The 24857-nt window shown below is 43.9% G+C and overlaps 1 protein-coding gene across 1 annotated transcript; it reads left to right on the top strand.

Moving 5' to 3' along the window:
- Positions 1-4226: 4226 nt before the first annotated feature.
- Positions 4227-24675, top strand: PSAT1 (phosphoserine aminotransferase 1). The gene is made up of 9 exons (XM_082241638.1): positions 4227-4380; positions 7068-7128; positions 7804-7873; positions 9695-9900; positions 13179-13351; positions 13810-13979; positions 18339-18467; positions 20494-20631; positions 22461-24675. Exons 1-9 carry the CDS (start codon positions 4321-4323, stop codon positions 22564-22566), a joined length of 1113 nt encoding a protein of 370 aa, XP_082097764.1. The 5' UTR covers positions 4227-4320; the 3' UTR covers positions 22567-24675.
- The last annotated feature ends 182 nt before the right edge of the window (positions 24676-24857 follow it).

The raw sequence follows: 24857 nt of genomic DNA, 5'->3' as shown, positions 1-24857 counted from the left end.
GCTTCCCCAGCCACTCTGGGCGGCTTCCAACAAAGATGAAAAATACACTAAAATGTCACATATTAAAAACTTCCCTGAACAGGGCTGCCTTCAGATGTCTTCTGAATGTCAGGTAGTTGTTTATCGCTTTGACATCTGATGGGAGGGCGTTCCACAGGGCGGGCGCCACTACCGAGAAGGCCCTCTGCCTGGTTCCCTGTAACTTGGCCTCTCTCAGTGAGGGAACCGCCAGAATGCCCTCGGAGCTGGACCTCAGTGTCCAGGCAGAACGATGGGGGTGGAGACGCTCCTTCAGATCAGAGGCCATCAGCCTTTTGGGGACTGTGGGCACATTCATAAAGTAGAAAAAAATATCATGTGCATAATTACCCTCACCCTAATTTACCCACTGCAACAGAATGCTTCTTTCAAACCCAATTTCAGTGGCAGGGAAGGAGCATATAGGCACCAGCGAATGTCTCTGCAGGCACCAGGTGCACCCTTGAGCAGCATGTCAGTAACCCAGCTGTATTCATTTTAAGCCTTTCCGTTCAGTCATATCCAAATTTCTGCATAGCCATTGTAATAAGTGGCCAAGTGCAAGGGTGCAAAACTTGCCTATGTACAGGCCAGCAACTGGATTGGAAGAGCTCTCCCTTATGTTCTAGGTCTGAAATGCTGATTCCAAAATAGTACTCAGTTTAGATTTCCTGATGTCATTTAGCCTCTATTTCTAAATATTAAGACATTTTAAAAATTCATTCAAACCACCTCTCAAAGCCCATTTTAGTAACTCTCCATTCTGGTAGAGTTTTGAGCCCAATTGCAGTAGAAAGTGCTTATAGGGAAGTTTTTAATGTGTGATATTTTAGTGTATTTTTGGTTTCTGTGGAAGCCGCCCAGAGTGGCTGGGGGAAACCCAGCCAGATGGGTGGGGTACAAATAATAAATTATTATTATTATTATTATTATTTCACACTCATTTCCCCCTGGAGTACTTACAGGCCCTCCCACTTCCCTCTCGTACATTAGACAGGGACAGAGGCTGGCATAAGGTCACTCACTGATCTTCATGGTTGAGCAAGGATTTGGACACAGATATGCTTAGTCTGAGTCCAATATTCTAACCACTGTACCATACTGGATCACTGAATAGAATCTATTGTAACACAGTTGGCTGCTAGAGTTGCCATTGCAGCAGCTACTTCAAAGGACAATTGTGTTGTATGTTTAGCATCGAGAAGTTCCAGGGCCACAGTATTTTTTGGATTTGGTTTCCTTTGGATGATTATCAAGGGTGGCTTATAATAAAATATAAAAGTTGAGTGCAGGTAGAGGCACACAGTGTAAATAGTGCCTTAGCTCACTGCACTGCAAAACTATGCTTTTCTCAACTGCATTACCACCACCTCTCTGCGGTGGAGCAAGGTCTGCTCTCTCGTCTTCAAATAAGTGCCTTTTCATCAGAACATTCTCAAGATGAAGAAGCAATTGACTAACTTGCTTAGTTCCGTGACAGCAACACACTACTATTAACACTATCTTGTCAAGTCCTGGTATAGCCTCAAGACAAAGGCTAGTTAACTATGAATAATCCATACTGGTATTGGAAACCCTTAACAATACTTCTCTGGCTGGTTAGGAAATTCTGTTCTTCCAAATGTTGATGGAATCAAACTCCTGCCAGTACCAGCCACTGCTTTGAGGTTTCTCCCCTACTTTACAATCAGCGGTATATACATTCCACGAAATAAATAAATAGTTGCAGTAGTTCAGGGAAAATCTGTCTAGTGCAGTGTTTCCCAACCAGTGTACCGCGGCACACTAGTGTGCCGCGAGATGTTGCCTGGTGTGCCGTGGGAGGGAGGCGGGCGAGTCGGGCGGCGAGAGGCGGGGCGGCGGCGGCGAGGAGAGGCCGCCCAGCGCGGGGCTCTCGCCGTCTGCCTGCGGCTAGTCATCTGCAATGACTAAGGAAGGCAGTGTGGCAGGTTCCCTCCCCCCGCCTTTCTTTCAGAGATTTATTGCTGCGCTGGAGGGAGCAATGGGATCCGGAGGCCCAGAAGGACAAAGGCAGTTGCCCACCAGTCGGGAGGAGTCTCACTCAAATGGGGCATTGCTCAAAGGGGAACGTCTCCCTCAAAAGGGGAAGAATGTGGTTTGCCCATGGGTTGGGGGGGGGGAGAAGACACAGCAGCAGCCACCCATCTTTTTCTGAGCTGGCTGCTATTGAGCGGATGGCAAGGGAAACAACTAAACAACTGTGGGAAAGACAGCAACCTCCGGGAAATTCTTGGCGTTGGCCTTAAGGCATTCAGAAGTGTGTGTGTGTGTGTGTGTGAGAGAGAGAGAGAGAGAGAGAGAGAGAGAGACCATGTTTATCAGATCTCTCACTTGAATCTGAAACTCTCGAGGGACCCTGTTTTCACACTTTTTAAACATTTTGAATGGATCACTTGTTTAAAATCTCACCACTTTTGTTTATATGGCATTGAAACGCTTTTACTACTGGGCTATGGCAAGAAGTATTGTCTGCAAATCCAACCTTTTGGCTTTTTTTCTTCTTCTTTGGGGTGAGGAGAGTGGAGGTAGGTTGGGGGAAAGAAATACTTCCCCAGTGTATATTCTTGCTTTCTTCCAGTGTCCACTGCTACTTACGGTAACAGGGACACCAAAGCTGGCATTTCCAAAGCAAGACTCGGCCCCAGGCAGGATCCTGCAAAGGTTTTTCAATGCAAACTGTTGCAGGCCACCCCAATCTACAAGTGATGAGAGAATCCAGGGGTTCCAAGTGCTTGCGCAGGTTTTGTTTCCCCAGAATGAAGGTCAGTGGAGACTGTGGTGTCTTTAGAACATATGGTTTTATTTACACATCTATGCAACCTGAGCATAAGATGAAGGGGCTCACAGAATTAACCGATCTTCCTTCTCCGTTATGTATGAGCACCAATCAGACAACTGCAAAATGAAAGACAGTAATCAAAGCTTTGGATCCAGCCCAGAACAAGCATGTTTCTAGGTCTCCAGCTTCCATTCTGCTTCTAGCCCAGCTCACTTACATACAACTCTGAGTACCAAAAACACGCACAATCATTTCTGTTAAAAACAAAACCAGACAATGTAAAATACTTTCTTTGTGTTTATTTGATTCCTATTAAAGAGAATTACTTTATATATAGTCAATATAGGCACAGAGTTAATTTTTTAAACATTTTCTAATGGTGGTGTGCCTCGAGATATTTTTCATGAAACAAGTGTGCCTTTGCCCAAAAAAGGTTGGGAAACACTGGTCTAGTGGGCCCTAGGTGTCACATTCCTGTTTTAAATGCACCCCAGTGACCACTTGAAAATTCAAACAGTGTATTCCTCTGTCCATTAGGAAGGAGCCAGCACATTCCAATACTGTACAGTGGTACCTCGGGTTAAGTACTTAATTCGTTCCGGAGGTCCGTTCTTAACCTGAAACTGTTCTTAACCTGAAGCACCACTTTAGCTAATGGGGCCTCCTGCTGCTGCCATAGCACGATTTCTGTTCTCAACCTGAAGCAAAGTCCTTAACCTAAAGCACTATTTCTGGGTTAGCGGAGTCTGTAACCTGAAGCGTCTGTAACCCGAGGTTCCACTGTATGCGTTTGTAGCCCGATTCTTTTCAGTGCGGGGTGGTCTGGTTTCAAACAGTTCTAGACTTCAGCTCCCTTTCTCCTTTCCCTAGAGCCGCGGGGCGCCCTGCCTCCCCCCATCCCTTTTTTACTCTTGGAACGCTTTGCAGAGACCAGAATTGCTCTGTCGGTGCAGGCGGGGAGGGGGGCGGGCAAGGTGCCCAGCACAGCAGTGGCGTAGCGTGGGTTGTCAGCACCCGGGGCAAGGCAAGTAATTTGCGCCCCCTAACCCTAACCCCTAGATATTGTGCCCGGTGCGGCCGGCCCCCCCTGCACCCCCCACGCTACGCCACTGCAGCACAGAGTTCGTCGTCCTCTGAAAGAGAACAGGCGCCCGCGGCTCTTCGGCTCCGCTGCCAAGGGGGAGTGGCGGCGGCGGCGTCGCGGATCCTAGGTTGCCGCTGCCCGGACGAGCCGCGAGCAGCCGCTCCCGCTGCCGGAGCCCCTGGAAAGTTGCAATCTGCCTCCCGCCTTGCATCGCCTCTCTCCTGCGCCCATCCGGCCAATGGCTCGGCCAGACGCAAGCCGCTGGCCAATCGGAGCGTGGCAATTACCATACCTCGGCCCAAGGAGCCAATCGGGAAGCAGGCACGCTCAAGGTCGCAGGGCTTGGGAATATCCGGAGAGGCGGCGGGGCTGCAGCCCCACAAAGCCGGAGGGACGCGGAGGAAGCATCGCCCGCACCATGGACGCCCAGAAGCACGTGGCCAACTTCGGCGCGGGACCCGCGAAGCTGCCGCTGCCGGTACGTGCTCCGCGGGGGCTCAATCCTGCAGGCAAGATGCGCGAGGGGGGGGAAGGGTTTGCACTGCGCAGCCCGATCCTATGCGTGTGCCTTCGGAAGCCCGTGTCGCCGTGGCTGCAGTCCTGTATTCACCTAACCATGGAAGCTGGCCAGGCTTGCTTCCGAGTAGGCTTGTGCTGTAAGTTGGAAGTAAGCCCCGCTCAACTTAAGGCTGCCCTTCCGATAACGCGTTAGGGGTGCGCGCTTTTTGGTGCCCTCGGGACGGGAGTTCTCTAGTTCGCAGCAGTAGGAGCTGCGGATCGTTGATCAGGGAAGAGACTCCCCGAATCAGCATTCCACAATGCTAAGAGATGTTGCAAAAGGGGCGTGCTTGTGTTCCCGTCCTCTCCGCGCGGTTATGTGAAAAGATCAACAGCTATTATACTGTGGAAGCGATATCTCTAAGGGGCAATTTGCAAGTGTTTGCTTTAGGTACAGAGGACATTCCCGCATTCTGCCGTTCGAGAGCTGCCTCGAGACGGGTGTTAGCAAGTTGTAACAAAGGAGGGATTTTGCATTCGTGGTTAAAGTGGAGCAAAGGGTGAGAAAGGCTGGGGCTTTTAAAAAGTGCTGTACTGGATTCTTGTCAAGTACGCTAATTAGCTGGCAAGTTCGCACTAGCACGCCTCTTCCTATCTTCGTTTATCTTCTTGCTGTGCTGGCGTCTTCTATGCTGGCAGTGATCTAAAGAGCAATTGCTAACAGTAGTAAAGGGGGGGGGAGCTTTTTCGATGCTGTCCCAGAACATCTGGCAATTTCCCCTCCTCTTTTTAACTCCCAAAGCCTTGTATTGGAAGAGTGCAAAGCGCGTTTTGTCTCTGGCTCCCACTCTCTTTAAAAGGACATATGTCTGTTTTAAAATGTCGAACCTATGCTCCCAGATCTATTATTGGTTACCCATTTTAACTTCCTATCGCTCCTAAACAAATGCTTTGCATGGCTTTTATTACAGCATAACGTTTTGTTGAGCTGTAACACAAGGGCCATTTCAGGGGTTTTAAGAACAGTACGCATTCTCTTTCTGTGGAGGTGTGTCCCAGCAGCTGTGGAAAAACTACCTAAATTCCCCCCTTCCTTTCTCCAACAGCTGTGAAAAGGAATATAGTTTGCTTGGTTTTTTCCAGTTGAAAAAGCTACTAATATCAGAGCTCATGGAATAAAAATGCTTACCCCTTTTGTTTGTGCGTGGGGCTGGAATTAAAAGAACCCTTTGTTTACCACTGCTGAATAAATGCTTTGTGAACATGTAGGACAGAAAAACATTTGCAGATATCCTAGTTTAATGTCAGGCGACTGGAGAAATAGATTTTATACAACATATGATAGTAATAAGCTGACTGTAAACTCATCTGCTCAGAAAGTTACATCAGCATCTGTCTTGATCCAACCACATATGGGAGAGGTTTGGCTCCATCAGATATAAATTATTTTTCCAGCTTTCCATAAGAATTGCATTCCTAAGCGCTTTAGTTAGTTTAAAGCACTCTTGTGCATTGTTCTCTTTTGGACCTGGAAGCTGCATGGACATAGCCGGGGGGGGGGGGGCAGCTGCCCTGTCCTAATCAAGTAAATCAATAAAAATGTTTAACTGAGGTTCTCCCTCCCCCCAAAAACATAAATCCTGGCTACACTCATGGGAAGCTGTGAAGTTGTTGCTACTTTCTAAAAGACTGCTTTAGAAGTCTGCAGCAAACATTTTCATTTGAATTAATCTTCATAGATAATATTCTGATAGAGATGTGAACCTTGTGGTCCTCCAGATGTTGTGGGATTCCAACCCTCATAAGCTCCAGGCCATAGGGCCATGGAAGATGGAAGCTGTAGTCCAACAACAGTTAGAGAACCAGATTGCCCATCCCTAATAACATGAGTTTGATGCCGTTTCTAATCAAAGGATTGTGCATTAGTGTCTTATTGTTGTGCTGAATCTGATTAATCAGCTAGAAAGGAACTTTGATGTTCAATAGAACTTGTACCTAAACAATGACTATTGAAAAATGCCTTTATTTTTCAGTGGTTTGCTGGCGGAAAATGGTGCCCAGTGTTAGTAATGCCCAGTGTTAGTAATGCCAGTGTTAGTAATGCCAGTGTTAGTAATGCCAGTAAGGCCCTATCTGTCCAAAATGCTGTGCATGAAAATGATAAATTAGGTCTTCCAGCAGTCTTTCACATCGGTGCAAAGAGAGAATGACTCTGGATGCGAGGTGTTTTGTTAATAACCCATTCCCAGTGTAGGACAGTGTACCTGAAACACTGAAAAATCTGTGATTGGTTGCTAAAACTTTAGCCATATTGTAATAACCATGGGCGACACGACACATAATCCGATCCTGTTGAATCCGTCTTTTTAAAAGTCTTTATAAGAATTCCTTTTTATAAGAAATATACAAGCTCAGAAAGCATAGCTCAAAAGTAGAAGGTGCATGCCTAGTGTGCAGAAAGTCTCTGGATGTGTCTTTGGTATCTCCAGTTCTACAATAGCAAAAGGAAAAAGAAGCAAAAAAGTATTAGGTGATAGAAAACAACCTGGTATGTCTGCCCATGCTTGGATAACACATACACTTACAAATGATTCTATATAGTAACTAGGATTTGTGAGATTTGACATTGAAATGTCCACAATGATATCGAATTGATTTCTTTTGTAGGTATTGTTAGAAGCCCAGAAAGAGTTGGTGAATTATAATGGCCTTGGCATTAGTGTTCTTGGTAAGGCACTCTTACTTATTCTTGATGTCTTTTTAGCATTTGGAGCTTTTAATTGTATTTTCTAATGAACACAACAAGAAAGAGCTACACATTTAAATGTAGGCATTCCCAGTTTGAGAATTATCCTTTCTGAAATATATCTCCAACTTTTATCCCACCCTTGCACCAATGAGCTCTGGAAAGCAGGTGTCTGAAGGGGCCAGGGGTGTTCATTTTCTCTTGAGAAACTGCAGTTGGTTCAGAGTCACCCAATGAACTTTGTAGCTGAGCAGGACTTTAAACTTTGGTCTTCCTGAGCCACCTGCAACAATCCAGCTACGGCTCCTGCAACACCAGCTCTTGCTATTTCCCTTTCACTTTCCAGTGAAGTGAATTGAGGATCCAGCTACCTTTGCAGTTTCTGCCCCCTATGGTGCTGAAACAGAAGCTGTCACCCTGGTCTAGCAATTTCCTCAAGGCTGTAGGAGCTCTGATGTACGTAGCTGTGCTGCCTGAAAAGAGTTCTCTATTCATTGCAGTGGAGGAAGTGGACATTTGAACACAGTTCCTGTACCCACTGATCTTCTATCTCCATTGAATAAATGTGAATTAAAAGATGGCATTTTTATAAAGCCAAATTTATTTTAGTGATACGGTTTGTATTGTGTCATTTCTGATATATTTATTTTGTTGCAGAAATGAGCCACAGATCATCTGATTTTTCAAAAATTGTCAAAGCAGCTGAAAAGTGCTTGCGTGAACTCTTGTAAGTGACCATTTTTATTCACATTCTAAAAAGCCTTTAATCTGAAGACATAGTAACTGTAGTACAGTTCCCACTCCATGTGTAATTTTTTTACAGTAAGTTCATCAAAGTGTCTGTTTTATTGATATGGACACAAGACCAAACACTTTGCGTTCCTGTTCTTAGAATGATTTGTTCCTAAAAGGTTGCCAGCAGGTTTGGTTATTGTTCTAATATTGTATTGACAAGTGCAAAATACATGTAATACTTGCAACTGTAGCACAGTACCATGGTGTGGCGATCACATGGGGTCCCTGGACGTTTATTGGTCTATTGATCCCTGTGACACCACTGTGTTTGCTTCCCCGCTGCCACCAACCAGTTACTCTCTTCTTATACCTTCCTAATACCTTCTGACTGATTATCTCAACAGTTTGACTGACTCCTCTTAACAAATTCTCTCCCTCTCTCACACCAGACTAGCCCAACCCACAGACTTACCTTCTCTGTCTCTTCTAACTCCAGACTGTCTTCTCAACAACTCTAACTCTCTAAAAACCTCTGTGCTTAAAACTTATGCACACTTAACTCTGCCCCCTGGGTTCCCATTGGTTAGTCATTTTACAATTAGTTAACCCTTTCCCTATGAACCCAGTATGATGTCACAAACATAGCAGGGCAAACGCCACACATGGGTTAGATGAAGATACGGAATATTTGCTCAATTTTTCTCTGAAGAAGTCAAGAGTAGGCCTTCCTTTGTGGTGTCCATGATTGAAGACTGGAGCATGTGAAGTGTCCGAGATCCGCAGGGCAGCCTAGAATTCTGCCTAGTATATCTGGGAGCGGGCTTCAAGTGATGCTTCACAAACAAGAAATGTCAAAGAGATTGCCGTATTTTTAGCTCTATAAGACGCACCTAGTTTTTGGAAGAGGAAAACAAGGGAAAAAAATATTCTGAATCCCAGAAGCCAGGACAGCCAGCAGGATCGATGCGCAGCAATCCTGCTGGCTGTCCTGGCTTATGGGATAGGCATGCACAGCCTCTCCCTGGCAAGGGGAGCCTTCATCCCCTGCCCGGGAGAGGCTGCACATGGCTAAGGCTCCCCCAAGAGCCGTGCTCCCTTTAAAGAGCGCGGAGAGTGTGTGTGTGGCTCTAAAGCCCCCAAGAGCCGCACACACACTCCACGCGCTCTTTAAAGGTAGCGCTGAGCAGAGCCACCCACCTGCATTCACTCCATAAGACGCACACACATTTCCCCTTACTTTTTAGGAGGGGAAAAGTGTGTCTTATAGAGCAAAAAATACAGTAGGTACTTTTTTGCATGTATCTGGACTGGCTATAAATTTTGACTTCTGCAGTTCATTCTGGAACAGCATTGTAAGATTCCTCACTCTGCTAAAATTTGTTCAGCAGCACCAAGCACACGCCTAGTTGATTATCTGTAATTTTGCATTGTCATCAGTCATCCACCCACAGCACAAGGCTTTCTACTTCATGTTGTATTAATCTGATTGGTTCAGTACCATCATTTATAGAGCTTCTGGAATTTAACAACTTAGAAACATTTTTCTTATTTTCTTTGGAAGCTGAAATATGTAGACTATTATATCTAATGCTTATTAGTCTGACAGAGGGTTATACTGAAATACTGTGTATCTGTTGAAATACTGGATAGTAACTGTTTACAAATAATGTAAAACATCATTTTAACAAAAAGGTTTCATTGATCTATAACTGATATTTTCACCGGGGATCTAATTTGGAGAACAACAACTGTCAAATATTTTGAATCCTGAACTGATAGTATTGTTTCATTTTCCCGATACTTCTTTGCACAGAAAAATACCAGACAACTACAAAGTGATTTTTCTCCAAGGAGGTGGATCTGGACAATTCAGTGGTGTCCCACTTAATCTTATTGGGCTCAAAGAAGCCAGGTGTGCTGACTATGTGGTTACAGGAGCTTGGTCAGCAAAAGCAGCCAAGGAAGCAGAGAAATATGCCAAAGTGAACCTTGTTCATCCTAAACTCTCTAGTTATACAAGTAAGTAAACTTGCAAACTTCAACGTTTGTGGAAGCTAAACTGTTGTATGTGCATTTTCTTTCCTGCTTACTGTTTCTGTTTTTTATAAAAACACAAACTGTGTGTGTAATATTTACTACAATCCTAAAGAGTCCCAAAGTATGAAAACTGGTTATCTCATTACTGAAATGCAGCCATTCTTATGATTTGGCCTGGATAAGAAGCTTTCGCTGCTGCTTCCTAGCCCTTGACCTTGACCATCTTTCTTAATGGTCTTTTCAAAAACTGCCAGATTTGCACTGCTTCTGCACATTGCTTTTAGGAGAGGCTAAATCTGGCTGTTACACTCCCATCTTGGCCCTCCCCCCCTTCTGTGGGCGCATTACATCAAAGTTATTGGACCATGTATGGGTAAAATTGTGCGTGGGAGAAAAAGAAAACAAAAGTTTAGGAGCATGGGAAAATCAGTAGAGGGAGAGTGAGGATCAAAGCAGAAATGCAGTTTGACAAGAGTGCTGGCCTGGAAGTGCCCATGATGAAAAAGAATAGGGCAACTTTCTGTATCTGTGAAACACATCTTGTTCTACCCTTTCAACCAAATGCATGATGATATTGTGTGTCTGCTGTGCAGTGCATAAATTAGGGTTCTGTCCCCGCTTTCAGAACAGCTTATGAGACTGTGCAAACATTAGGTAAAGGAAAGAGACCCCTGGACTGTTATGTCCAGTCAAAGGCGACTATGGGGTGCGGCGCTCATTTTGCTTGTGAGAATGATGGGGAGGGTTTTTTTCAGTAAGCAGTGCAAGTAAATGTGTGTCTACTTGCAAGCAAGCCCTACTGAATTTAGTGGGGCTTACTCCCAGGAAAGTAGAAGTTAGTTTAGTTGAACTCAATGGGGCTTCTGGATGCACATATTCCACTTAGACCTCTGAGTGGGGAAGCAGATGCAACTTGACTAGTAAATCACTTAAAATACTCTTAAATTAGGGGTGCAGGTGAGCCTAGGGCTTGCTGATCAGAAGGTCAGTGGTTCGGAGTGAGCTCCCGTTGCTTGGTCCCAGCTCCTGCCAACCTAGCAGTTTGAAAGCATGTCAAAGTGCAAGTACAGTCATACCCTGGGTTACAGACGCTTCAGGTTGTGTTTTCTTGGGTTACGCACCCGCCGAAACCCGGAAGTACTGGAACAGGTTACTTCTGGGTTTTGGCGGTTGCGCATGTGCAGCGGTGCCTAATCGCAACCCATGCATGCGCAGACGCAGCGCTGCGGGTTACAAATGTGCCTCCTGCACGGATCACGTTTGCAACCAGAGTGTCCACTGTAGATAAATAGGTAGAAGAAGAAGAAGAGTTTGGATTTGATATCCCGCCTTTCACTCCCCTTCAGGAGTCTCAAAGCGGCTAACAATCTCCTTTTCCCTTCCTCCCCCACAACAAACACTCTGTGAGGTGAGTGGGGCTGAGAGACTTCAGAGAAGTGTGACTGGCCCAAGGTCACCCAGCAGCTGCATGTGGAGGAGCGGAGACGCGAACCCGGTTACCCAGATTACGTGACTACCGCTCTTAACCACTACACCACACTGGCAGGTACCACTCCTGCGGGAAGGTAAACGGTGTGCGCTGCTCTGGTTTTGCCAGAAGCTACTTAGTCATGCTGGCCACATGACCCGGAAAAACTGCCTGCAGACAAACGTCGGCTCCCTTGGCCAGTAAAGCGAGATGAGCACCGCAACCCCAGAGTCGTTCGCGACTGGACTTAACTGTCAGGGATCCTTTGCCTTGTTTTTTTAACTCTTAAATTAGTTGAAAATATATTAAATATATTATATGGAAGTTTATTTAATATTTTTATTAAATTTACTACTTCCTTAAATTTTAAGGCCCTCCACCGCCACAGGGAGTCTTGTCAAGGTCCTCTGCTGCTGCAGTGAAGTGCGGCACATCCTCTGCCACCGTGGGGAGGTAGTATGGGACCTTCTGCTGCGGGGAGTGTGTTGCACCCTCTGCTACCGTGGAGAGGTACAGTGAACCCTCTCCCGCCATGGGGAGGCCTGGCAAGGCCCTCTGCTGCTGTGGGGAAGTGTGGCACACCCTCCACCACTGCAGGGAGGTTGAAAACCAGATATCGCCCAGCCCTAGTGCCAGGTTGGGGAAGCCTGAATCTAAAGCACGACTGGTTAACCTGTGGCCTTCCAGCTGTTGTTGAACTACAATTCTTACCCTTCAGAACCATTTGTTGTGCTGTCTGGGGCTGATGGGAAATGTAGTTCTTGATACATGTGTAGCTTATGCATGTCACCAGCATGTCTGTAGCAGCAACTCCTACATTATAACACAGCCATTTGCAAATGCTGTGTTGCTGTTTGGGTGTGTGAGTAGCCTGTTAAGTTCACAAAATACATTGGCATCAATGAGGATTAGCATGCATCATGTAGATTGGGGTGGACAACTTATGGCTTACTAGATTTGCTGGATCCCAACTCCTGTTAGCCTCAGCCAGCATACCAGTGGTCAGGGATGATGGAAGTCCTAGTCCAGCAACGTCTGAAGGGCCACAGGGGCCTCACCTAACAACCTTATTATGCTACAAAAGATTACGTTCTGGCTTGAAAGTTGAAATGATTTTGAATGGACCTGGTATCCTGTTTATTTAACACACTCTACTACTTCCATGCAGGGACGCGGGTGGCGCTGTAGGGACGCGGGTGGCGCTGTGGGTTAAAGCCTCAGCGCCTAGGGCTTGCCGATCGAAAGGTCGGCAGTTCGAATCCCCGCGGCGGGGTGCGCTCCCGTCGTTCGGTCCCAGCGCCTGCCAACCTAGCAGTTCGAAAGCACCCCCGGGTGCAAGTAGATAAATAGGTACCGCTTACCAGCGGGAAGGTAAACGGCGTTCCGTGTGCTGCGCTGGCTCGCCAGATGCAGCTTTGTCACGCTGGCCACGTGACCCGGAAGTGTCTTCGGACAGCGCTGGCCCCCGGCCAATAGATGTGAGATGGGCGCACAAACCCCAGAGTCTGTCAAGACTGGCCCGTTCGGGCAGGGGTACCTTTACCTTTACCTTTACTACTTCCATGATGAGAAAGCATGGTGGGTGGTGGGTGTTTTTTTGAAATTGCCCGTTTCTCTTTTGTAGCCATTCCAATAATGAATTAACTTTGCTGGCAAAGCAATAGAAATTTGTTGAACCAGAGTTGCTTTCAAAGTTCAATATTTAAAGGAAGTTGGATCTCATCGGACTTCTGAATCTTCTAGCTGGGAAATATTTCCATTGTTTCTCTCTCTGTTGTCTTACCTGCTTCAGAAATTCCTGATCCAAGCACTTGGAACCTTAACCCCGATGCCTCTTATGTCTACTATTGTGCAAATGAGACGGTTCATGGTGTGGAGTTTGACTTTGTCCCTGATGTTGGAAAGGCAGTTTTAGTGTGTGATATGTCATCCAATTTCCTCTCCAGGCCGGTGGATGTGTCTAAGGTAAAGTTCCAAAAGGGCAGTTTGTTCCTTTGCATGGTGTAACCTAATATCTCAAATCTTGGTTTGCTCAAGCTGATTCGTGTAATGCTTTTACTCACTTGTTCAATGAGAATGACTAAATTTGATCCATTAATAGGTCTGCTCCGAGTAAAACATATTTAGGATCTCATTGCAAGTTATCACCTGAGAAGGACCTCCTGAGTGTATTTCACTTTCAGTATATGCATTGTTAAGTGATTTAGCTGGCTAATGTTTCCCAGCAGTGAACTTTTCCTTTATTTGTGTGTATATGAACATACACCAGTATGTGTTCTGCTTATACAGTCATACCTCGGAAGTCAAACAGAATCCGTTCTGGAAGTCCGTTCAACTTCTGAAACGACTGTAATGTACAAATGAGTACATGGATTTAATATCCATTTCCCCTTTCTTTTCTCCTCCCCACTTCCAATGTCAAGTTTGGTGTAATCTTTGCTGGTGCCCAGAAGAATGCAGGCTGTGCTGGAGTTACAGTGGTTATAGTACGTGAGGATTTGATTGGCTTTGCGCTCAAAGAGTGCCCGACAGTCTTGGACTACAAAGTGCAAGTGGAGAACAGCTCACTATACAACACTCCTCCGTGCTTCAGGTAATTTTGCCGGAGTACAATATCCTTCATTTTGCTAATTACTCAGAAGTTTACTATGCAGTCCAGTCTGTGGGCTAAATTAGGCCCACCAGGCCTCTCCATTTGGCCCCCAAGGCCATTTTGGCGAAGCCGTGCCCACCTGCCCTATACTAGATAAAGACATGACTGGGCCAAGTGGAAGTTTGCAGACATCTGCAAATGGTGCACAGTGCTTTGCAAACTCTGACAGTCAGCTGATGATTGCATAGTGCCATGCATGGTGTTTTGCAAACCCCGGTGATCAGCTGATTGCTGCTGATTTGGTGTACAGTGCTATGCAAAAACAGGTTATCTAATGTCATTGTGATGTCAGGCTATTGGACAGGTAGCTGTCTGAACCCATTGGATAAGGGGGATAAGGTTCCACCCCAAGCTATTCCAGAAAATAAAGCTACTCCAGAAAATAAATGTTAGTTGGTTACGTCTCAGTGACATAACCAAATTTTCCCAGTGAAATAAAATGTCAGGGTGGTATAAATTTTAGCAGAGTTCCTCCTTTTCCTGAATTGGTCCTCAGCAAAACTGACTACAGACTTGAAGATACCCTTGACATAATGCTTTCTTTGGACTTCCTATTTTGCTGGCAGATAGGCTTACACAGCAGTACTGGCTAATTCTTTGTTGTGCCCTTGATGTAGTGTCACATTGCGGCACTGTGCGAAAATTGCAAAGATGGTCATGGGAGTGCCAGGTCTGCTTCTGATCATGGTCTGAATTGAGCCGAGAAATTCTCTGCCCATAGTTTCAGTCCCTCCCACTGCCTACATGCATCTCTTGACTTACCTGTTTCAAGCTGAACTGGCTCAGGTGATTATTTCCCCAGACCAAAATCCCAACCAACAACCATGTCTATTCCATTTTAATTGTCATCTAGGCATCATGGTTACTAAATGGAATTTAATTAGCAGTTCTGGATGCAAACAAGGCAAAACTGAATAAAGGGTTACTCTGTGTGTTTCTGAATTGCTGACAGCAGTGAAGTTGAGCTTTTGTTAGTAGGGTAATTAGGAGTTAATAGTTGGTGAGTGAGTGTAAGTGTGACTACTGAACCAAATACTCTTCAGATCTACTGTGTGAGCACATGAATTATGTGAATGGAAAATTTTAGTTATGCAAGCAGTTCCTACAACTTCTTTCTGTAATGGGTTAGGAGTGTAAAACAGGCATTTTATTTTTTTCAGGCATTTAAATCCCCATTTCTAAAGGTCTGTTTCAACTTCATAGGATGTACCGATGGAAAAATGTTATGAATGTTACCTTGCAAGGTGGAGAAAAACCATATCAGATGCAGGAGTTCAAACAGATCTCTTAGTATTTAATTGTGCAACATGTGTCTACCACGTACAATAGGCTGGTGCCCCCCCCAACCCTTTTCCATCACTAGAAGTTTCGTGTAGATTTTATTCACACATGCCAAAAGTTACTTATTCGATAGTGAGTGTTGGCAGTGTTCTGGAATGCATGGAGTATTTTAACTTTATTTATTTCAAATAATTTTATATTGCCCTTTAAGTAAACATTTTCAGGGGGGTTTACAACCCCATCAGAAAAGCACAATTTCCTTCTCCCTGACAAGCCCAACACAAACATTGCAAGGATTTTAAAATTTGAAAATATGGCTATGCCATATAACATGATTGGTTGTTTCTATCTGGCTAAATAGAAAAACCAAGAAAAGCTTCTCTGCGAAGACAAAATGGGGTGTGGTGGAAGGGAAGAACGCATCATTATTGATAAAGTACCCTATTTGACCAGTGGTGAGTTTTGCATCTATTGGTCATTTTTGGTGCCTAGTTTAAGTCCTGCCCCATTACATTATTCTAGTATCCTGAGTATGGAGTGAAAGGTTTACATGCATGGAAAATAATTTCAATTAAGAAAAACTGAATTCTCCTGGAAGCCATAACTGCTAAATTATCAGTAGCTTGCATAATAATTGTATACTGTAGTAGGGACATAAAACTCAGGGCAGACAATTGCAAACTTTTAAACTTCATTTTTTCTTATATATTTGTAAACTAGTTACCCATTTTTTATAACATTCCATATTTACAGTGCTGTAAAATTTGTAACCTGCAAGTTGGCTGGATGTTTCTGCCTCGTGTTTGCTTCTTGAAAACAACATGTGTCTTGCAAGAGATTGACCAAACTCTTTCCTTTTTTCGGTAATTCTGACTGTTTCTCTTTCTTCTCTGTGCAGCCATTAGTTGGCTGGGGACCTGACCTGAATGTCCATGAGCTGCTGTAGTGAAGCACTGAATTAAATTATTCCAATACGGATCGTTTTAACCTCTTGCCAAAAGGAGTCCTTGCTTCCTGACGTTAATCTGCTGCATGAAGATTAACAGTGCTTTTTTCCCCCCTGGGGAGAAATCGCATTTCCTAGCTACAAGGATTTCCCTGATATTCAAATCTATGACTAAACCTGCTTTGGGGATGGCATGGAAGCTTGCTATGTGGCTTTTAAAGTGGGTCAGTCTATTACGCCCCCTGCCCCCACTGTATTTTTGTGGATCATAAAGGCTTATGTGAAATCCAGTACAGGATATAATGAACCGGTACCAAACTAGCTCATACAGGAATTCTCTGAGTGTGGGACAGTTTTGCAACAGGTGTGCAAATGAGAAAGAGTGATGTGGAAATGGAACAAAATAGCTAAGGAACAGGAATGTTTTATATTTTAGGCTTATTGTCTGCCAAAGACTTGTGCTGGTTTGTGTTGTGGCATCAAAGTCTGTCTTTTTGTCTGGAAAATGGATTAGAGCCCCCATACCAGCTTCAACACAATTCACGCATTGGAACACTGATTTCTGGACGTTCTCTGCTTCCTTAATGCTCATGGCTTTTGTGTAATGTGCTGGAAATGGGGCATGTATCTGAGTGACAATACAGATTTGTCTGATTCTGGGACCAAATCCAGGCACTGGCATAATGGCAGCTTTACAAATAAAGGGCCCATGATCCTGCTTCCAAAGTAGTGACCAACCAGAAGGTCCCTGGAGAAGGCAGGCTGCTTAGAAGGACACTGCTACATGCCGGCTGAGTAGGGTGAATGATGCTTTTCTGCACATGGGGACAGTAAAAGATCAGATGACTTGGGTGAGCAGTGTGATATACAGTTGGCTCAGGCTATTTGCCTACAATAAACACTGTTGATTTAGCAATAATCCAGCTTGGTTCAATAGGAGCAACTTCCTAGTTAGCTGAGAATCTGAGTTGGGAATCTCTGCCTTGAATTCACAAGGTAGTCTTGGGTCGACATTATCCCTCAGCTATTCATCTTCCTTGCATTCAAAATGGCAATCCTTACAAACAACACTGTAATGTACTTTTAACAGTCTTGAGCACTATTTGAATGCTTAATATTAATAGTAGTTATAGTAAGTATGTCTAGGATTATGGCTATTAGCTTTTTACAAGCAGTTTAGTATGCAAAGTGACATCCATGGGAAATACCTGTGATCAAGCAGAATTCTCTCTTTGTAGCTAAAATCACAGACAATGCTTTGCATTCTGATTTTTATTCAGTAACTTTCTTTGGAAGAGTTTGTCAATGGCTACATGAAAGCAGCAGGACACTATTGTTCTTACTGGCTATTGCAAAAAAAGAACAGCTCAAGGTGTAAAGGTTTAAGTTATTTTAAATAGGAAATAGGTTTGATGAAAATGTTAATGCTGTCGTATCAACAGGAGGCCAATGCCAGCAATATCTTTCGCAAGTTTGAATGGCTTCTCTGCCACTTGAGCCAAGATCCTTTAATTTGACCAGTATTTCACAACTGGATCTCTTGTTGGTTAGACCATAATTTCAGCAGTCATGACAGGGCCTATACAGATGAAGAAACAATGGGAATTTTCAATTTTGCCCTAGCATTATATCAACAACCTCCAATTGTCTCTACGGTATTGTGTTCCCAGAGCACTGTTAACCAGCAGCTAGATTCTAACTAGAATACAAAGTATTATATAGGAAGTTCTCTTGTTTGGCTGACAGGTTTCACTTGCCGTAAAATGATGCTTTGCCTTTTTGCATGTGATTTGGCTTGCTTGCTTGCACCGTTTGAAACAGGATGCCTGCTGACACCTTGGCATGACACACGCCTGGTCTTCATGGGGCATACCAATTTAGATTAGGTACTGGGTGCATTTGTGAGTTTATGCATTGGGGACAGATGACTCTGTCTCTTCCCTGTCCCCCAACACACTCTCCTGTTGGTTTTACTTCTCTTCTATACCATGTAAGCAAAACTTGCTGTTTTTGTTATTGAGACATGAACATAGCATTGCAAATAATTGGTGCCTCTTCTCTTTTGATTCCAGTATCTACATCACAGGCTTGGTCCTGGATTGGGTAAGAAACAATGGCGGAGCTGCAGCTATGGATAAGCTTAGCCAAATGAAGTCACAGATGATTTATGATATTATTGATGGATCCAGTGGATTCTACGTGTAAGTTGTCCTGACTTTTACCATTGTTACTGTGCAGAGCTATCTCAGAGGACTTCGTCTATTTAGGACTTTAGCAAATTTTCCACACAAGCACTTGTGGAAAACTAGTGTTTCAGTGAAAAACTTGTAGCCTTGCTTTCTCCCAGGAGCAGCAGCTTCTGGGTGTGTGTGCATATTGCGAGAGGACTATGCCATGCTAGAAATCACATGTTTTGATGGTATGTTATCTCTAATATTCTAGTTACAGGTAGGTAGCCGTGTTGTTCAAACAAAACAAAAAAATCCTTCCAGTAGCACCTTAGAGACCAACTAAGTTTGTTATTGGTATGAGCTTTCGTGTGCATCTGAAGAAGTGTGCATGAACACGAAAGCTCGTACCAATAACAAACTTAGTTGGTCTCTAAGGTGCTACTGGAAGGAATTTTATTTTATTTTATCTGTTATGGTTTACCTTCATCTGAACCCATTTCATAACTTCTAGCTTGTTAATTCCATTTAAGTGAGATTATAGCCAGGAGAAACTTATTTTCCTCCATGGCAGCTACAGGTTTTTGCCTGTAGCCGGCCAGCTGTTTAGGAATTCACAACAAAAGTTGTGGCCATTGTTATGATGGCAGTTGAGCTGTATGCATCTTATCAGTATGTATGTACTGCTGTATTTTGTGCCATGCTTTTTGACTGGATGCTGTTTACCTGTGAAATGCCACCTAAGCAACGAAGTGCCTTACTGGACAGAGCAAAATGTGAACAGCTTTTCAGTGCGCCAAGAATCTGATTTCATCATGCAAACTTGCTACAGTTTGTTGGCATTGCGTGTCTCTGCTGTATGCTGGTGTGAAACAGTGAAATTGTTTTTTAAATGTACAGTGCCTGCTTGTTGACCCCTTTCAACCACAACCAGAAGTGGCCTAAATTATTTAATACCCATTCTCCTTTTCAAGTGTGAATAGATAACAGTGCTTTGCTATCAAATTGTGGCAATTGGCTTTTATGCATGTAGATGGCTTAGAAGTCTATTTGGGCATTCAGTGATATGTAAACTAAATAATAATAATAAGAATATCACATGGGCTTCAGAGTTCTTGTGGTTGAGATGAGATTGTGCTGCATCAGTTGAGGTAACTGCAGGCTTGCATGTGGCTTCTTGGTAATTGCAGCTGCAAATCTTTTGTTGAATTTCTTCTGGATTTGATGAGAATTAGGTGGAAGACAAGTGTAATATAAAATGATTTGCAGCATGTTCTCCTTCCAGTCAAGCAAAAGAGCCCTTTAGCCTTGCCTCTTGCCACTTGCTCCCCTGTGCTGTGCTGCCGCCTTTTTGTACATCTGGGAAAAACAAAAGCTTCATTGGCTTTCCCTAGCTAGAGGAGCCTGTAGTGGAAAAGTACATTTCTTGTGCTTAAAAAAATGTTTATTTCATAAAATTTTATATACCACTTGTTTGCAGAAAACAGCAAAGCAGTTTAATTTTGAAAGGCAACCTGCCAGCTTTGTGTATTATTTCCCCTTGGTGTTTATTTAAAAGTTGTTCAGACACACACACACATACACACACACACATGATTCAAGCATCTTTGGCAGGCGTGTTGAAGATCTTCACACATGGGGACACATAGTCTTCTCACATGCCAAATAAACGCCTGCCAAGTGTCCAGGAGCAGGGGCATGGCTGTTGCCCACGATGGGGCATGGCTAGCCTTTGCAGATGCCTCCATGCACTCTTTCAGCATAAAGGGATGAGGTCATCTGACACTTCCCCATGTAATTTCCGTGTAATTATCTTTCAGGTAGCCCTTTAGAGTTTGCAAGTAGAACTGACTTCTGTGGCTGACAAAAGATTATGTCACTTAGAAACATAGGATGGTAGTCAATTAAGCTTTACTCAGAGTAGATGTCCAAAAATGAATGAACATGGCTATGTTAGGCCCATTAATTCCAATACCACCTACAATTTAGTTCATTAATATGTACTCATTTGATAACAAGCCAAAATATGGCTGTAATCATATTTCTGTGAAATTTCCAGGTGTCCTGTGGAGAAGAAGAGCAGGAGCAGAATGAATGTTCCTTTCCGGATTGGCAGCATTAAGGGCGATGAGGCCCTGGAAAAGAAATTCCTTGATCAAGCTACAGAAAACAACATGCTATCCCTGAAAGGGCATAGGTAAGAGAGAAGTCTGTGAAGAAGCTTTGGCTGAGGTTGAGTTACAATGTGACGGAAAGAGCAGTAGGAAGTGAACACACAAAAATGAGAGGCATTGTCATTTCTCAGAGTTGTGAAAAAATACAGGTTGTATTAGTGCTGAAGCTTAGCTGTGCTTCAGTGTTGTCTGAAAAATCCCTTATATGATTGACTGCACAATTTTATAGATATTTTTCAGTTTTTAAAAACTGAAAAGCTGTGTGATAACCAAACCAATTTTTTATCATTTTTTATTATTTAGTTTAGAGTCTGGATGCCCAAATTGTCAATGAATTAAGAGTCCATGAGCAGAAATGCCGTATTTGCGTATGGTATTTATAGTAAATATTTGACTAAGGTGATCAGTACTGTCACCATTTCCCCAATCTGCTACTGCTTAAGCACCGTATTTTGGCCATTGGTCATCTACCAATCTAGTCCAGGGTTTCAGATGGAAGACTTCCCCAGCCCAGTTTGTCCACAGACAGCTTTCCAGCTCATGTGGCCAGCAGGACTAAACCGCTACTGGCACACAGAGGACCGCTACAAGTGCCAGAGCGCACAGAAATGCCATTTACTTTCCCGCCACAGCAGTACCTATTTATCTACTTGCACTGGTATGCTTTCAAACTGCTAGGTTGGCAAAAGGTGGGGCAGAGCCCAAGAGGCTCAGTGGTTTAGACCACAGTGCCACCTGTGTCCCCTCACTTCCGCATGTGCCAGCCTTTAAACTGGCAGAGAAAACAACACAGCTCCTTCCCTGGAAGCACATTGAGGGTTGGTTGCACATAAGAGGCAATAAAATACTCATGGAAGCAATAAATAAATCAGTGAAGTAAGACATTTACTTGAGCAGGTTGCAATATGCAGCATTTAGTTCATCTCGATAGAACAAAGGTACACTTAAAGTCCAAACAAGAGTCTCTGTGCTCTGCATGTTGCCGGTAAGAGAAGAAAAAGCAAGACTGGTTAAAACCAGCTCTCTGGGTCTCCTGTAGGAACTGCACATGTCCAGAAATAAGTTCCCACAGTCAGTATCTGCTTTGGTAGACTAAACAATCTGTGAAAGAGTTTGGATTTGATATCCCGCTTTATCACTACCAGAAGGAGTCTCAAAACAGCTAACATTCTCCTTTCCCTTCCTCCCCCACAACAAACACACTGTGAGGTGAGTGGGGCTGAGAGACTTCAGAGAAGTGTGACTGGCCCAAGGTCACCCAGCAGCTGCATGTGGAGGAGTGGAGACGCGAACCCGGTTCCCCAGATTATGAGACGACCGCTCTTAACCACTACACCACACTGGCTCTCAGCTGCTTCTTGAGTCTTCTTTCTGCTTCTGGAAATGAATGGCTCTCAATCATTCCAGGTCTCTCTATCTGCCCCTCAGGACTTACCACTCCACATACGGTCTTTAGCTGCCACACCGCCTTTCCAGGTCATGTTCGCCGCTGTCCCTGATTCACAACTTCATTGAGTGCTTTCGCCTTGCCAGAATGTTCCCTTGTACTCTGATAAGACCTCTTTCTTGCATAGTGGAGGACAGAGTGGGGTGTGTGTAGAAACTGGCCTGCTGTTCAGAGGTAGAAGGTACACTGGGGTCTCCGCCCACTTTTGCCTCTGGCCTTGCTCACCACTGGCGTCTTTTCCCAAATAGGCTTGCCCAGAAAAGAATGCAGCCTTTGGGCTGAAAGAGGTTACTTTCCCCTTGATATAAATGAATGTTCTGGACTACAAAAAGAATATAGTGCACTGGTGAAACTGGGGGACGCTCCAAATGTACTGTTTCCCTGCATTTCCCCTTATTCTTTCAGATCTGTGGGAGGAATCCGTGCTTCTTTGTATAATGCTGTGACAAGAGAAGACGTTCAGAAGTTAGCAACATTCATGAAGAGCTTCATGGAGCGGCATCGGTCATGAACTCTAATTAATTAGCGTTGCCCCTCTTGGAAATAAAAGTGTAATGAATTGGAAGCTGGTGGAAATATTTTATATACTAAAGCTTTCAATCCCACAGTCAAATTTTGAAAACCAATGAAAATCCCAGTGTCTCTTGCATCTGCCCAATATTCAAAGCGGTTTTGGCTGTAGAAGATCCAGGCTTGCTTGTCCCTGCACTTTGAGAATTGACCCCAGTGTTTTATCACAGTCCCTAGAGGGATGCAGTTCATTTGGGTTTTTTTAAGTGGGTTGGTAGGGAGATAATTCAGCAGCCTGAAATAAAATAAAATGTACTGAGGATAGAGGTAAAAACATAGAAAATACATTTTGGGGGGTTACAATCAAATAATAGATCTTATTCTAATTGCCCCTGCTAAAAACTTTGCAGTTCTTGCTGTCACCTTATCATCTTGATCTGCTAAAAGAAATGACACAGTAGCAATGGTTGAGGGACCTTGGCAGGGACAACAATAGAGGGGTGGTGGGTTAGAGGGGTTGTGGAGATTAGTATTGCATACATGGCAACTCTCTGAAATTGTTGTTCTCAGTGTAAGGGATCTGACAAACAATCCCATCTTACGTAAAATATTTCCCCGGGGGCCTGCTTGTTACATTTTCCTGAGGTTGGTTTCCTCCTTAAGAGTGCCATGTGCTTTTTAGTATGGTAAGCAAAGTTAAATACAGTGGTACCTCTGGTTACGAACGGGATCAGTTCCGGAGGCCTGGCCATATCCCGAAAATTTCGTAACCGGAGGACCGCTTCTGCGCACACATGTGGCGCCACAGAGCGCTTCTGCGTTTGCCGTGGCCGTAACCCAAAGATTCCGTAACCTGGAGGTTATGCAACATGAGGTACCACTGTATTTAGATAACATTCAGTGGGAACAGATTTTATATGTTTAATAATTCCAAGTACACCTCACTAGTGCCTAAGGGAATTACTCGCAGTCATCCTTTGTTAACATCAGGCCTTAGTTTTTGAAGCAGGAAGCCTGTTAAGTTTTGCTGACTTTGACCATGGAATTGTTAAACGCACACTTAACTATACTGTCGTGCAGTTCCATCCTCTGCTTTTAAAATACTGAACTATTCTGACTTAAAGACATTTACATTTGGCACCCTTCCATTTTACAGCACAGAAGCCAAAGTCACTTTCTTTCCCTGTGCCCTCCTGCCTGTTTTGAAACCAACATTGCCTTCATGTTCACAAGATCCCACACAATTCCCCCCAATGAACGTTTTTGTTCAGGGGCCACGTCACACCTTTTGTGCCTTCTTGGAAGATGCACTCGCAGCAGAAGGAGGCCTTGCCTGTTCAGGAACCGAGGAAGCTTCCTTTCCCGAGTCAGACCATTGCTCCCTCCAGCTCAGCGTTGTTTACACTTTCTGGCAACCGCTCTCTGGAGTCTTAGGCAGTCACAGCCCTACAGGGACACGCTGGGGTTGGAACCTGGGACCTGGAAGCCAAGCAGATGCTCTTCCACTGAGCCATGACCTCACCCCCCCTTGCTCATCATACATAATTCTGTTGTGTGTGTTTTTAATGACCTGTGCAGAGATTGTGTCCATGTAGGACACAACTGTCGTGTATGAAATGGCCAACACACTTAACTTGTGAAAGGAAGGTTCAGTTTATCGTCCCCTTGCCTTCTATTTCATGTTCACTCTCTGGTATAACTTACCCATCTGCCCAATAATGTTTCCCTTAAAAATAAATTTTAACCAAAACTGTTTATTTCTCAAAGACTACATTCATTAGATCATGGCATTTTTTTAAAAAAAAAGTTCCTTTAGCTGTTTGTTTGTTTTTAATGAAATAACATTGTTGATAGAATTTGGCCACCTGATCAGTTCGTTTCTCTAGATTGAATTTCTTAGCCACGGAGACAGTTATCAATTTCTTGTACAATTTCATGTGCACTTTAATAAAATCATCATCATAATATTAAGAACAACCCTTTTCCTGGAGTTTTTACTTAAAAGTATGTGGGTCAAAATAGAAGAAAGTGTCCTCCCTGCTTTGTTTAAAATAACCAAGTTTTTCTTTGTGTATACTAAATTGAAAAATAATAAAAGTCTTTTAAAGTATCACTGGTGAATTTGATGTTGTTTGTTTTAACTTTGAAAACTCAAAACGGGATGCGAAACTATTTTTGAGACACTTTTTTTAAAACCTACTTCCTGAAGTTTTAAATCTGTTCAAAAGCATTTTATGTGAATCTGCTACCTCAGTTCAGCGGTGGACTAGTAAACTCATATTTGCACATAGT

Source organism: Podarcis vaucheri, assembly GCF_965113315.1.
Source record: "Podarcis vaucheri genome assembly, chromosome: 11".
Taxonomy (NCBI): Eukaryota; Metazoa; Chordata; class Lepidosauria; order Squamata; family Lacertidae; genus Podarcis; species Podarcis vaucheri.
Note: the sequence above shows the minus strand (reverse complement) of the source record. Positions and strands in the feature narration are given on the sequence as shown.

Bases quoted from the DNA above. Each gene is read 5' to 3' on its own strand.
- PSAT1 (XM_082241638.1), top strand. From the start codon at position 4,321: ATGGACGCCCAGAAGCACGTGGCCAACTTCGGCGCGGGACCCGCGAAG. The intron at 13,352-13,809 runs GTAAAGTTCCAA...TCCAATGTCAAG, and splicing joins GGCCGGTGGATGTGTCTAAG to TTTGGTGTAATCTTTGCTGG. The intron at 20,632-22,460 runs GTAAGAGAGAAG...TTATTCTTTCAG, and splicing joins CTATCCCTGAAAGGGCATAG to ATCTGTGGGAGGAATCCGTG.